The sequence below is a fragment of the Lytechinus variegatus genome, chromosome 13 (assembly GCF_018143015.1).
Source record: "Lytechinus variegatus isolate NC3 chromosome 13, Lvar_3.0, whole genome shotgun sequence".
Classification (NCBI taxonomy): domain Eukaryota; kingdom Metazoa; phylum Echinodermata; class Echinoidea; order Temnopleuroida; family Toxopneustidae; genus Lytechinus; species Lytechinus variegatus.
The window spans coordinates 27520673-27536857 of NC_054752.1; the positions used below are offsets into that span (position 1 = coordinate 27520673).

Sequence of the window (16185 nt, forward strand, 5' to 3'; positions counted from 1 at the left end):
ACTCTAATTATGATACAAGGTTGATATATAACTGTATTCCATTCAGTGTGTGTATATTGCTTTAAGACTACACTTTTTTAAAGTCGTACAAAGCCATCTTTCTAAACCTACCAGGAATATGTAATGTTTTTTGCTTTCATGATATAATTTGCTATTCCTTCAATATGACATTTATTCATATGTCTCATTTACATTTTCATTGTTTAGGTCGAAAACGGGCCAACCGTGGCAGTCGAGGTCGATCTGTCAGTGGCGGAAGATTGAGAGGTAATTGAAATTAAGAGCAATTATCCAATCTCAAGATATTCTATGAGCATCTTTTTATGATGGATACCGGCGCATTACAAATGTTCATATTATTATTATTATTATTATTACCGGTAAAGCATCCAAGGAATAAATCCTCCTAAGTACCCATTCACCTGGGTCTGGTGCAGTCAATTTGTATGAATAACTTCCTTAAGGATTTGAAAAGAAAATTTATTTACATTTTAAGCAATCAGTAATATGGAAAAAGAAACTGTTAGCTGTTAGATTTATGAAGGCTTTATCACTAAAATATGTTATTGAAATTCAATGGTTACATATGAATAATAACAGATTTCTGACAGTTTTATTACTTAAGTAAGTTATTGAAATCCAGTGTTAATATGTTTTAATCATATCAGTCAAATGTTCTCAAAAGCCCTAAATGTAAACCAATTTCATCATCAAACATACAAACTTCGATATTACTTATTCAGTCCCTAAATTTATGGTTTATGTTTACAACATATCCTATAAAAGAGCCTCACATATAAGCCAATTTTATTATCAAAGTATACGCAACAAACTTTGTGAAGTTACAAGTACTAGTGGCAGTGATTTTTTTATTCAAGACGATTCAACTTCCACTATCAGACATGAGTGTTTGTGGGAAAGCAACTAAAAGTAGACTTGACTGAAAAGAGATCGTATTCCTTTGGGATGGTACAAAGATATTAAAACGAAAATAGATAAATGGTATTTGAAAATCATAAATCATAAAGAAAAAATTGTAAATAAATCAAATGAAAAGGAAATATGTTATTTAAGTTTGAATCCATGCATTTAAGTCAGTTGGTATAATTGGGAAACATGGACACACAATTGAGTAGATTTAGTCAAACCAAATAAAATGCAAGAGCATTACTTTCTAAATCCCTCAAATGCTATACATTACTGGCACAGATTTTTACCCCCAACAGATATGCCGCTTGAAAACTATTTAAAATTTGTTATTTGTTAGGTAACCGTGATGAGGGAAGAGGCAATACCGAAATTGCTGAGCGTCCTTCTCGCATATCAGGTAGCAACCGTTACAACGGTGGCCAGGGCAGAAGGAATGACCAAGGAAGGGGTGGTGGCAGCAATGGACGAGTTCGCAGCAATGAAGGAGGTCGCCAAGATGATGGGGGCAATGACAACGGTGAGAATCACATAATTCAAGGTTTATGAAAACCTGAGTTGCAGCGACATGGCTGAATTGGTTGTGTATACAAAGTACAATCAATGCATATTTCAAACTTTAAAAAACAGCAATATCAATTTTGTGAATACTGAGATAAGAAATATGTATGTTATAATGTAGTCAATAAGGCAAGAATAGTTAGGCAATGAATAAATATACATATAGATAGATAAGATAATGAGGAAGTGGTAAAATAAGAACAATGAAAACAAGATAAGCAAGTTGTAAAGGTTATGAAAAATATATGGATATTATTTAAAAGTCTGGCTTACCTCATCCATTTAAGAATTGATATTGCAAATATGGTTTTGGTTTTGAAGAAGCAATGGGCTTATTGATTGGGCGTGTGTTTCTTTAGGAGATCTGTAAAATATGAAATGGGGCTATTGCGGAATTGATTTGTTTTACATTTGTATTGCTGATATGTGTGTGTGTATTTCAGTTTTGTCAGACGTGTATCAATCAGATATGATTATTTACGTCTGGGACCGACCTTTAACGTCACCATCCGAAAGAGGTGACCAGGGCTCGAACCTCGAACCTCTGCATCAATTTGTAACTTCCCCACAGCTTGGATTACAGGCGCACGCCACAACGCCTAGTTGTATCTAGGATATCTAGGAGTATGTCGGAAATTGATGGTTAAGTTTTTTAGGGGAGGTACATGTAACAGGCACTAATAGCATTTTATTTAGTAAAGCATATCACATTTAAGTTGTCTTGCAACCAACCCCAAACCGATTACTTCCCCAGTGATTAATATACCATACCGCATCCCATGTATGTAGTTTCTAAATAATGTTCATCAAAGAGAAAACAAGAAAAAGGAAAAGCAGGTTGAACAAAATACAAACAAGCTTGATCTGGCAATGGTTCGGGCATCACTTTAAGTTGAGAACCAAACTGTTATCTTTGTCATCATTATTAGTATTTTACTTTTATTATCATTTTAATCATTGTTGCTTTCCTTGTAATTGTAACAAAAGACTTATCTATTCTTTTTACGTCATCATATATCTTAGTTGGAGATGCTGATGTAGCGCAGACGAGAGAGCAGGAGGATAGAGTTCAGCAGGCTACTTCAGGTAAGAATAAATCCATTGTGGTTCAAAAAGGTATGATTAATTGGTCCCCTGTTTCATAAAGAATTTAACATTGTGGTATTAATCAGTAAATTCCCAGTAATTCTACATCCACATCTATTTTCTGATTCATTTCCCCTCACTTAGTCTAATCCTGTCCATCCTCATACCACTTAGTAAAAAAAAAATTATTTCCAGTTGGGCTATCCTCATTTCTCAACTTTGTCTAATACCACTCAATCCATATGGTTAGATAAACTCTCTTTTTTCATTTGACAAAGTAGAAAATAATAAGTAGCCCAAGTGGAAATTAGATAAACTAGACTAATTGATAATTAGACTAAGTATATCTTAGACCATGGGAAAAGTAGATCTCCGCCACTGATTGCGCAATTTCCGCAAAAATTTGCACACGAGTAGAGCCGGATGTAAACTAGAAGACTGTATAGTTAAATTTAAAAAAATTAAGTGTTCATATATTTTTATTAATCAATTATGCAAATAAGCATATCAAATTTGCCCTAAATTTGTTTTTTGTGCATGTTTTTGGCTTTAACTCAATTTATTTAACTAGTAGAATGCTAATTTTTTTTTACAAACAAATATCTACAAAAATATTGCCAAAATATAATCATTTTCTAATGAATTTCTATGTTTTTTTAACCTTTGTTTTTTATTGTTTTTTTTTCAAATCCCTGCTCTGCCATTATCTTCATTTTAACAATAAAAAAATGGCCTGAGAGTAATTTCTGTAGTCTATAATGGTCAGCCACTATGACTGATTAATCTAGATGTAAAATATTTCATAAGCAGTTGGTTATATACCAGCTTGGGGTTGATACAGCTGGTACATGTAGCTGATTTGCCGAGTTCCTGCAGAAGTTATCTCAACAAAAACAGAACAAAAATGATAGAAATAGTTTATCAGATGTGTCGAGGAGCCGGTCGTGGCATCATTATCAACAGATCATTCACAAAATTAAGTTCTTTTAGAGGTTTTGACAATTGAAATAGAAATAAGAGGGAAGATTATTTTATCATTGCTTTAAAAAAAAGATGCCAAAGAAATATGGGTTATGTCAGATTTCCCAAAAATTATCACATTAATAACAATCTTACCTCTGCCCAATTTCAGGACTGAGTATAGTCCCAGGTACAGTGTGCGAACTGACGCCAGAAGACAATGTCATTCAAATGGATCTAGATGATGTTTCGACCATAGAGGGATTGAAAATCATCCCTAGTGGTTCTTCAGACATCATATCTGGATTTCTCTTCCAGTATAGCCGGAATTGTTTAGCTGATGAGGAAGATGAGGAAGACTGGATCTTTGTAGAAGACAACAGTGATGGGCCAGAGGTGACCAACTTTGGCATTAGCCAACTATGAACATTTTTTGAAGATTGTTATTTTTACCTCCAGGAATGCATGGTTTTTCAAAGATTCCCCCCTTTTCAATGCAAATTTAGTGTTAAAGTTGCAACTTTTGTAAAGACTCCTACTTTATATTTCATTCATTCAGGTTTCTGGTTTCACAAGGTTGACAGCAATCCTTATGATGTTTTATAATGTACTGTAGTCCTTTATCGATTTCCATGTTTTATTATGTCTACTCATGTTTCCCCTTGTCTTAAACATCAGCCAACCAGTCTCTGTCATACCTGCTATTCCTCCAGTCTTACAAAATCAATGATGACCAATTTTCCTCATAATAATTGCCTGATTATTGTACAGTATTGATAAAAATTCTGTTACTCTTTTTTTTAAGTGCGATATTTTTAGAGTCCAGAATTCTGTCAAAAATATTTAATTATGTTATTCAATATGATAGCTTTCCTGTAGTGTGTTCACTATTAAGAGTTCGGATACATTGGATTGGTGTACTTTTAATAGTCCATGATAAAAAAATTATAATGGGTATTATGTTATCCAATTCCAATTCCATTTAAATTTTTCTTTTTATTTTGTGTTTACAGTGCTTTATCGGTAATATCGACGGCTCTGCTATGACTGCAAGGCTTGATGAGATTGAAGGTTGTAGTTTCAGAATCTACGCGAGCGTGGAAGTAGCCTGTAGGGTTACCTTCGAACTTATTGTAAAGGAGACTGGTAAGTTTTCAGTGTGTAGATATATACCTTCCTGCAGCAAATATATATATAAGAAGACTTAAGAAAAATGCCGTGAGGAGACATTCTTCCAAATTTATAGTTATAGACCTTCTTCAGGGATGATTTTATTATCCAAAACAGGTTGCATCATTTGGTTTGGATACCAACAAGCAATAAATACAATGTCCAACAACATAACACGGCACATGCATTGTTAGAAGATATTGTGACGTAATGAGTAAAGTCCAGGCAACTATTATGATGTAGAGGTGAAATGGTGAAAGAGTCTATAGATTCATCGGTAAGAAAGAAAAGTTCACTTGCTTTCAGGCATTGGGAAGGTGCAGAAAGACACATTCATTACATGGGGGGTCAAGGGTCCTGAGATTGTAGATCAGCTACATTATGACAATGTTTCTACATTATAACGTCAATAATGTACTCTTTGATTTATATATATCTATATATATATATTATACAGATATTGACTAATGGGGTGTGTAATATAAACATTCTTTGAACCACCGGATTTGTATTTTCCCAAGCGGTTATATTTTCCCAAAGCGCGCAGCGCTGAGGGAAAATATGATCACGAGGGAAAATATTAATCCTTAAGGTGGTCCAAAGAATGTTTTTTTTTACACATCCCATCAGTCAATATCTGTTATATTAGATAGCCTCTAATGATGAAGATAAAGTTAGGCCCAACGATGCGTGCAGCATGTTTATGATATTCACAGTGATTGATTAAACTGGTATAGATCTAACGTTAGATCTTGATCTATAGATTTCTAAGTAACGTTAGTCTAACGCAGTTAATGACCCTTTTCTATTCAAATCATTAGATCTAAATCTAAGTTCGAGCCCAGTCCAGGTCCAGGACCCAAGGCAGGCAGATAATGCATTGTAATATCTAATCTACAAGAGGGCGCCATACACGTAAAAAAAATATATTCACGGACCGGCTGGTCAATATATTCATCGAAGGTGGACCGGCTGGGAAAATACATTGATTTCGATCATATCACGTGACGCGCTATGGACCAATCACGCTTGGCTATCTGTCTTGGCTATCTAATATATATGTATATACATTGCGCCCCAGAAAGAAGGAAACCAGGATTCCCATGTCTTTTTTCTTCAAAGGAACATTAATTATGATATTTCATTTACATCATCAGACAATTCAGTTATTCCTTTATATTAATATGAGACTAATATGAGACAAGCACCTCTCGTATTAATGATCAAGACGAGTTTGAAATTTTAATGCCAAAATCAGGTTACGCAGAAAAGTTGAACAAGATTGGTTTGTGATATGACAACCGTGCTTATTCAACGTGTGGCTCATTAGCATATCTTTTGTATTCTTTGTTAAGTTTCTCTCGCTGATCCCTGAAATGGGAGTGGATACAGATTCACATGCAAGATTCTTCGCAAATCATTTCTGCCTCAATATTTTGTCATTGTAAACTGCCATACACCAATGATTTGCTAAGGTGTTGGTCTTGTATTTAAGATGAGATTCCACTCTTACCATAAATATTAAATTTTTAGTAAAAACATATTTAATCATTGTAAAATCAGTTTACTTTTTTATGTGGGATATCACTGTATATATAAAACTTATCATGCTGGCATTGATAAGTGTGTAAGATGTAACTGTATCATGCATACAGGTGTAAAGTGTGCATGTAAAAGTTGGCATGAATGTTCACATAACTATGTACTCTATATACATGGATGTATATATTTGTTTAATTCCTTAATATCTGGGGGAGGGCTTCCATTTTTTTTCTCAAAAAGTACTTATTTCCCTTGTATGTATGTTTGTGATTGTGTGACTACAGAAACCTATTAACTACAGCAACCAATTGAAATGAGATCTTCACCACGACTGTTTACATAGTCAAAATTACCAGTAACATAGCTTGCTACTTTCTATTGTAATCTTGTTAAATGATCTTGTTCCCTTTTTTCAAAATGAATTCCCACAAACAGATACAGCATAATCCATAGTTGTCAAGATATTAGTTTTGTAAAGATTGATAAACAATAATTTACTAATCAGTTGTCTCATTTTACCAAGAGAAAGCTATTGTCGATAAAGATATATCAATTTTATCGCATGAATTATACCGATTTCTCAACAACATTACTTTTGTCTACTGACAAACATTATTCTGCATGCTTGCATTAACTTCATTGACATTGGAGCCATAGTCTAAAATTGCATCATCAGCAAAAATATTACATTCACCACTGATGAGACATGAAGAAATATCATTAAGCATTAAAGAGAAAGAGAGCCTGGCCTCACTTCCTTCTGGAATTCCTATATCCACATCTTTCATTGATGACATTTAAGTATGGCAACAGATCATTTCCTATTATTAGCTAAGTAACACTCAAACCATTTCTGTGGAGTACAAGTGAAGCTGTATTCTTTCCAATTTGAAAAACAGTTTGTAATCAATTGAATCGAAACATTTAGATGTATCTAGGAACAATGCCCCTACTGGTTCACGTTCATTGAATGTTTTATACCAATCATCGATAACTCAGTATTTGAAGAATGAACAGTTGAGTGGTTAGGAATGAATGCAAACTGATCGATATTAAAAAGATTAAGGTGCTGTAACTATACAAGAAGTTGTTGCTGAACAGTTCTTTCAATTAATTTCTAGATATGGCAAACAACTGAAATAGGTGTGTGATTGGATTTATCAGATTTTGATCCCTTACCCTTATAATAGGTGATGTTTTTGAAAAAATTTCCAGTCATTGTGATTATATATGCACCTGACATTAAACTTAAATTCTACATTTCACAGAGTTGATTATAAATAAAAGGTGAAATTAATTGTAGTAGCTTAGAATCAAAATCCATAATGCCTAGACTACAAGTGGATGAAAGACTAATAGCAAATTTAACACTTCATCAAGTTTCACATTCATACAAACATTATGGTTGGTTCCAGTTATTGTCTTCTTGTTAATTAAAACTTTTGCCTACATTAATAAAGTGGTTGTTAATTATATCATATTACAATCCATTTTAGCATTAACATAATTTTGCTTTTTTGTAGTTCCAGTTATGTGAAGATTATTCCACAATTTCCTAGGGTCATTTTCATAATTTGCAGAAATAATGGGTAAATATTTGCTAGAGGATTATATGCTTGAGCACCACAAAGTAGAAACCTGCACAATCAATTCTTCTTGTTTTACCAATTATTTTTACAGCAGGGCAGTCGAGACAACGTTCTGCATCTACTCGACGATGCGGTGGGTCCCGAGCCGGACGCGATTTCATACGTAAGTCATTTCAATTATGCTTGTTCAGGCAAAATTTTGCAGGGTATGGGCTTCCCCCCCCCGAAACGACATTACCATGAAATTCAAACTTTATTTGGTAGTCAGTAAAGTAATATAATCTAGCGTTTACTTGGTATCCCTAGAGTGACCAGGGAGTGGAGGATGTGCATACATTTTATTCAGAAATTACTAATTGAATCTGATGGCAGGAGTAATGATAAATCTGTAAGTAGCCATGCTTAATGTACAATGTACGTCTAGAGCATCTCATAAATATTGTAAGGTAGAAGACAGATATTGTTCTCAAAATGCTCTTGTTTTATGCTTACAAGTAAGATCCAGACTTAAAGACGTTTTCAGGTAAACTGGCAATAGTCTCTATCATTAAGAGGCCAACTATCATTAATGTTTTGACAGCAATGTACCATCAAACTTGTTTCAGGAAAAAAATGCATATTTGAAAGAAATTTCGGAATTTACTTTACAAACTATACACATCATTAAGGGCAGTTAAGCTCACAAGGTACATTTGAAACAGTTTTAACATGCTCAAGGCAGAACTGAGGGCGTTCAGACTGCTTCAAAGGTAACAATTTACTTAAAGTTTCTAATTTATTCACCCCAATACAGGGATCCAGAGGGATCGGGATGTAGGTGAGATTAAAGTTTGTTTGTATTATTATTTATTTCAGAGTAGAATGTTTTTTTTATCTTTATAGTTTTTCTTCATATCATTAGTATGCAGTGACAGTGAATAGCTGTAACGTGAACAGGGTTCTGAAATAGTTATCCATAGATTTGTACTATTTTTGATCATCCTCTCTCCTATGTTAGTCAACAAAATTCCATCTTTTCTTCCATCACCTTCTTAACATTGTTTCTAACATACCAGACCCACTCTTCCATCCTTGTCTTTTGTTCATGTTCACACATATGTGTACTTCACAGTGGTTTAAGTTCTTATTCTCTGATTGGTTCTTTCAACAGACTAGTTAGGTTCATTAATATTGAGTAGCAGCTATTCATGTTCAATGTATATTCATAAATTTCTTTTCTTGGTTATCTGTGCTATTTGAATATTCACTATTTCTGTTTGTTATGTAAATCAAGTATGTAGACTTGTATATGCAAAATAAATCTCTGAGGTTTTAAGTATGATACAGTAGCTCTAGATCTATACAGGCAAGCAAGGTGTGAACATGTTACGCTTGTGACTTTGTAGGAATACCACGCCCAATGTACCAGCCCAAGGCCACCCTACAAACTGGTGGCAGCGGTGGGATTCGAACCCATGCCATCTATCTATCTAAAGCTGTAATATTCATCATGAATATTTATCATCAGTGAAATGATTTTATGATCAGATTTTTTTCATACAAAGTTTGATACCTTACCTTGTTAATTGCAGATTGAGATTACTATTTGATATTTGCTGATGATTAATGTGAATCACTTGGCCTGGGCCATGTAACACAAAGATTAGCATTTTATATTATGGATGTCTTTTGCATTTGATTACATTGACCATTATGTGCAATCAAATGTACAAATAAGGATTACAATCAATCATTAGGTTTTGTTATAAGTGCCCCAGGAAAATTGTTTTCCCCATGCAAAAGTTTACTTGTGATCTATTATATTGTTTGAATGAGTTTGTTATGGCCCCATTATAAAAATAAAAGAAAGAAATCGAATTCTAATCATTATCATTGCTAATTTGAATTAATTCACTTTGTCTTCTGCTTGTTTTGAAATTCAATACATGTATGTATGTCTAGGTTGTTTTGATTAACCGGTTTGCATATTTTATATGCTGTATAATTTTCTTTTCACAATCAGGGGAAAAGGAGCACATTGTAAATAGCAATTAATGCTTGTAATTGTTCTTTTTTCAAGTTTCTGATTATTTGTATCGAGTCAATAATGACTCTGGTAAACCTCTATACTAAGTCAAATAATTTAATATTTTTATCAATGAATTTTCAATATTCTGATCCAGCTCGGGCTAGGACTAATCCCCGTAGACGTAATGGGCCTAGAAGTATTAATGGTAAGTATATCACAAAAAAAACTATTTGGTTTTATATTTTTAGTGCAGTGTTTCTTTTCCCTTTTCTTACCATCTCATTTCTTTGTAATCAAATTTGTTCTGCGGATAAATAATGACAGTACCCCAATCAGTAAATATTTTGTATTTGATGCTGTAAGTTTACACATGTATTGGTATCATAGTTGGATTCAATAGCTGAAGCTTAAAAAAATACTTAAAATGGGTCTTTGGTATTTGACAAATTGATTTCTTCCAATCACAGTCATTTAATTAAAGGGAATTTGCTTGGTTTATCCCCATTGTGCTGCATTCAACTTGGGCAAGATTAATTGATACCCAACAGGATTAATAACTGCAGCTCAAGCTAAAGCTGGGGTAATGATAATATTTTGCCTTTGACTAGATTATGTTGAGGTAGATGGTGCTATGTAAAGGCAGATTATTATTATTATTATCATTATTTATTTCATCATCATCATCATCATCAATATTATTGTTATTGTGATTATTTATTTTCATTATTATCATCATTATTTTTTTAATTATGATCGATTTTCATTACTATTATCATTATTATTATTATCAGTATTTTTAAAAAGAGACTAATGAAAATTGGTATCTCAACTATCACCACTAATATGAATAAGAGAAAACTAAAAAAAAAAAATCTTTAATTTGTCAAGTTTTTTTCGTAAGTGGTAACATTTTCTAAGTGACTGAAATCATATGCATTTATACTCAGGATTAAACCTTATTGGAGGATCACAAACAGAATTGAGTTCTGATAACAGCGTTGTTGAAATCAACCTTGGTAAAGAATCATTGGTGGATGGAGTGGCCATTAAATCAAGCAGTGATTCGGATAAAATAAAGGAATTTTTACTACAGTACTGCCCCTCCTGCCCTGGTGAAGATGAGAATGATGATGGTTGCAGCTATGTGACAGATGAAAATGGAAATCAAAAGGTATAACTGCTATTTTATCATTCATCCTGTTCCATGATGATTAAAACAGTATTTTCTTCTTAACTCTACATAGCTAGGGGTGCTATTTGGCTTCGTTTAACATTTTCACATTAAATCTGTGAAATTTTTGCTTCCTGATGGTTTATGATTCTCTTGTTTTTCAGTCTTGGGTAAATTTAAAGGGTTTTTCATTTCAGACACAGTATTGAACATTAATGAAGAGTGATGTGAAAGGAAAATTTTTAAAGGGATTTTGATATAATATCTGGAAGGAAGGAATAATAAGTCCAATCTGTTCAAATAATCAAGAAAGGGTTAATACAATGAATTACTGATAAATACAGTTATGATAAACATCTTAAGGGGATTTGGCCATACAACACAAGACATAATCAATAACACTAAGTGGTTGATTTATAATTATTGTATTTGATTTATGTAAAGAAGACCTATTTAAATGAAATGCAGTAAGTTAACAGTAATATGAATTGTTTTTCTCTCTCATTAATGTTTAACAAATTTTTCACCCCACCACTCATTTACTTAAATAATCTATCTTTTTATTGATTATTTGTCTTTAAATTCATCACCTTTTTTAGTCATTTAATTTATTCATTTGTATTTTATTGTTAATTAATCAATATGTTTATTGCTTTATTCCTTCTATATACTTCCGTGACTTCTCATTGTTTCAATTTTTTTCTTTGTGTCTCCTTGTATAATTTATTCTATTGCACACAGGTGTTTATTGGTAATTCTGATGCATCACTAACGATTCGACAAGTCAATGAAATTAAAGGCTCTTGTTTCAGAATCTATGCAGTCGTGGAAGGATCCTGCAGCGTTACTGTGTCGCTTCTTGTCAAAGAAAAAGGTAATCAAATTAATTATATAAATAATCATGTTATGAATGGATTGTCTCAGTGGTAAGTTGTATTAGAGTACAAACTAAAATTATGACATACTGGTACAAGAGGGAGACAGCTTTACATAAGAAATCATGTATTTGCAGGATAGGAAGTCTTCATGAGGAAAAAAATCATCTAAGGGGAGAAACACCCCAGTTTTGAAGCTTCTGTTTATTAATACTAAATAGGTTCATTATTGTGGATTGAAATAATCGGTCTCATTTGCATATTGCCGACCCACGGCGTATTTGCATATACCCCGGCTTATTTGCATAAACTGACCAATCACACAACGGATCAGTGCCCACCTATTGTTCTCGCGTTTGTGTGTACGGTCCTGGAGATTAGTATAAATAGAGTACGATATCAGACAGTTTTTGTCACTTCATAAAGAGTTGCAGCGGCACTCGAAAGCTTGTGAACTTGTAAGCTAGTGAACACTTTTTGCGAGAGTGATCACGAATTTCCTAGAAAGCCAGTGAACACTTTTTGTGAGAGTGATCACGAATTTCCTTGTTGACCATAGTAGATTGCGAGACAAATGAATACCCTCTAGCGATTACTTCTGTTTATTGTTTAACCCTGGCTTGGCGCTCAGGCTTACCTGCAGAGGTGAAAAGTTACTCAAGAGAGATTTCATTGATCATGCAGGGTTGAAAAAGTATCGAAGTGAAATAACTTGGATCCTCTAATGAGGTTTTTGAAGATGGGATATAAAACCACAGCTCAGGGTCTGAGCAGTGGCCGTCTCCCCAATGAGGGTTTGATGTAATGAGAAATGAGGTGGGGCATCTTGAATTATCACTCTGATTTTGACATTACTTATTGTAATATATTGTAAATAATTTGCAATCCTGCCAACTGTCCTTTTTTATCAGGATTGTCCTGATTTCTGAAATTTCATGTGACAAAAATAGAGAATATTTACATATATCTTTCTACGTCTGCATTTAAGGCAAATTTTTTGTCTTTCATTGTTCGAAATGCGCCTCAATACCTTCTACCTTCCACTTAACTTCTAAATGTGTATTATAATGGAATAAACCCATTCACAGACTTCGCCCGTACATAGGATGTATGCATATGTATGTATATATATATATATATATACATATATCTCAGGATGTAAAAATCAATTTCCTGCATTATCATTTTCCTCCTTACTATGCTACCTATTAATGTACCTATTGATAAATCAAATGAATTTTCCCATGTTGTATTTCTAGCATTTTAATTTTCAAATTATTTTTTGTTTTGTTTGTAGAAGGTGAAGATCTTCCATCAGCCTCTACTAGACGATGCACCGGTTCACGAGAGGGACGTGAATTCTTAAGTAAGTTTAATATTCTTTGTTGTTCAGTGTTTGAACAAACTGCTTTACACTAACAAGCAACGCTGGACCACATAATGATGCAATTTGATTCATTTTGATACTCGATCTCATGACATATCACTTGTTGATATTTTGTTTTGTCATTAAATTACATAAAGTCATGTCATTCTTTCTATTGTTCAATCCAGCTGCTGAATTTACCTTATCAGCTGTTATTAACAATATTTTTTTCAAATCTTTCCAGTATTTTTTATATGAATGATAGTTTATATCACTTTGTCTAGAACCTTCGATCTTAGAACTCTTTTATTTTAAGTTCACTTGAACTTTGCTCATCCATGTGCATATCGATTCACTAGAATATTGTTCAGAATAGGATTGTGCCAGCTTTTTCAAAATGTGGTATACAAACACACTGGTGTGTTGGCTCATTTGGTAGAGCATCCACCTCACCACCAAGCGGTCAGGAGTTCAAAACCCAGTGGTGTCAGATCAAAAGATGGGAGTTGCTGCTACCCTGTTTGGCGCTAACGATTTGAGGGATAGAGCTATGTTGATCTGGCACTGCAAAACGGCTGCTGGGCTCACAGTTGAATAGGCAAATGAATTTTCAATGTATTTCTGTTTCAAACAATAAATCAATGAATTATGGATCTTTATTTTTTATCGATATCTTAGAAACTAAAGCATTAAAATCTAATGAGATTAATTGTATAAAACACCATACAAATATAATATGTTGATTGATAACCAGTAGTGAGATCATTTTTCTCTTCTCTTTTTTTTAAATAATTTTCAAACATAAATTTACCTCTATCTATTCAGACTTGTATATTGCCTATTATTCAGATTTAATCACAATTGAAATGAAAGAGTAGTTGTTAGGATAAAGCAACACCTTTGATTATTCAATGCCTTATTATTCAAGACTTTTCTGTTAATCATGCTGGAAAATGTTTCTGTGTTATTAATCGTTCATTCTAAATATTTTTTTTTTCATTATAAAAATTCATTCTAATTATGATACAAGGTTGACATATGAACTGTATATCATTCAGTGTGTGTGTATAGTGCTTTAGGCCTACACTTTTTAAACTCTTTCAAAGTTATTCTGCCAGAATTATATAATTTGGTATTCCTTAAGATGATATTTGTTCACTTGTGTGATTTACATCTCGTTTTTTAGGTCGAAAACGGGCTAACCGTGGCAATCAAGGTCGATCTGGCAGTGGTGGAAGATTGACAGGTAATTGAAATTAAGAGCCAATATCCGATCTGAATACATGTTATTACTGGTAAAGCATCCAAGGAATAAATCCTACTGAGTACCCATTCACCTCACCTGGGCGAAAAGCACCCAATTTGTATGAATTTCTTCCTGAAGGAATTGAAAAAACAATTTATTTACATGTTAAGCAATCAATTTATGGAAAGGGAAACTTAGATTTATGAAGGCTTTATCATTAGATATGTTATTGAAATCCAATGGTTATTTATATGAATAGAAACAGATTTCTGAAAGTTTTATTAGTTAAGAGGGTAGGTTATTGAAATCCAATATTTATATATGTCATAATCATATCAGTCAAACGTTACGCTTTAGCTGAGGTTACACTTCTTTCCAACACTAAAGTCAATGTGGAATGATAAGTTGTAGGCATAGCATTTATATCATTTTATGAAGATATTAGATGTGTGATAATGGCTCTTCAATATTATACATTCAGTCCCTAAAGGTATCGTTAATGTCCACAATGTAACCTCAATATAGCCCCACATGAAAGTTGATTTTGTTGTCAAATTATATACAACAAACTTTGCGAAGTTGCAAGTAATAGTGGTAATGATTTTTTTATTTCAGAATATTTAGCATCCATAAACAGACAAAAGTATTTGTGGGAAAGCAACTAAAAGTAGACTTAACGGAAAGGAGATGAAGTCTAAATCCCTCAAATGCTATGCATTACTGACACAGATTTTTACCCCAAACAGGTATGCCGTTTCAAAACTATTCTAAAAAATTTGTTATTCGTTAGGTAACCGCAATGAAGAAAGGGGCGATACCGAAATTGCTGAGCGTCCTTCTCGCATATCAGGTAGCAACCGTTACAACGGTGGCCAGGGCAGAAGGAATGACCAAGGAAGGGGTGGTGGCAGCGATGGACGAGATCGCAGCAATGGAGGAGGTCGCCAAGATGATGGGGGCAATGACAACGGTCGTTCGCAAGGCAGGCAGGAAGGGGGCCGTAGGTCCAACGGGGAGTCGAGGCGTGGTCAGGGCCAAAGTGGTCAGTCTGGCCACCGCAGGAATTCAAGTGGGTCTTCTCGTCGTAGTGGATCAAGTGGAGGATCAGGCCGTAATGGAGGGAGCACAGGTAAACAGTACATTCTTCATTCAATATTCTTGGTATAAACAAAAGTAAGGTTCTTCTGCACAGATATGTTGTTTGTGCTAACAGTGTGCAAGGCACAAAACTTGGCCCCATCGTGCTTTAAACAATGTATAGTTCTGATTTTTGTTGGCATATTTTACCCGAATGATTTTATTCGACCTTTGAAGTTGTTATCTTTGTATTTCTTAAAGAACAGGTATGTTTCTATCAATAGATCCTATTTTGATAGTGTGATACTGAAGGATGCATGTGTATCCTATCCTGGGTCTAGCAGATTAAGTGAGGACTGCCCTTCTGTTCGGCCATGGTAAATTCTTAGCAGAGTGTGGACTTCCCCCTGTGTAAAATGAATCAACATGGATGCATCATTTGTGAGATGCTTATATCTGGGGCCCATTTCATACAGGACTTCAACTGGAGGAACTTGCCATTTTGGCAACTACCATGTTAACATGACTCAGTTGCCAATCTTACTCAAGGATACCATAGTAGTTGCCCAAATGGCAAATTTGCCACAGTTGTAAATCTTTATGTAAT

At 33.8% G+C, this 16185-nt stretch overlaps 1 protein-coding gene across 1 annotated transcript in view; it reads left to right on the top strand.

Moving 5' to 3' along the window:
* The window catches only part of LOC121425992, a 174439-nt gene that overhangs the window by 157273 nt on the left and 981 nt on the right, over positions 1–16185 (top strand). Inside the window, exons 72-84 of the mRNA XM_041622120.1 lie at positions 208–267; positions 1268–1447; positions 2512–2574; positions 3707–3930; positions 4548–4680; positions 7927–7998; positions 8629–8652; positions 9998–10048; positions 10791–11014; positions 11756–11888; positions 13187–13255; positions 14442–14501; positions 15292–15630. Of these exons, the coding sequence (XP_041478054.1) occupies positions 208–267; positions 1268–1447; positions 2512–2574; positions 3707–3930; positions 4548–4680; positions 7927–7998; positions 8629–8652; positions 9998–10048; positions 10791–11014; positions 11756–11888; positions 13187–13255; positions 14442–14501; positions 15292–15630 (1632 nt within the window). The remainder of the gene's footprint in view (positions 1–207; positions 268–1267; positions 1448–2511; positions 2575–3706; positions 3931–4547; positions 4681–7926; positions 7999–8628; positions 8653–9997; positions 10049–10790; positions 11015–11755; positions 11889–13186; positions 13256–14441; positions 14502–15291; positions 15631–16185) is intronic.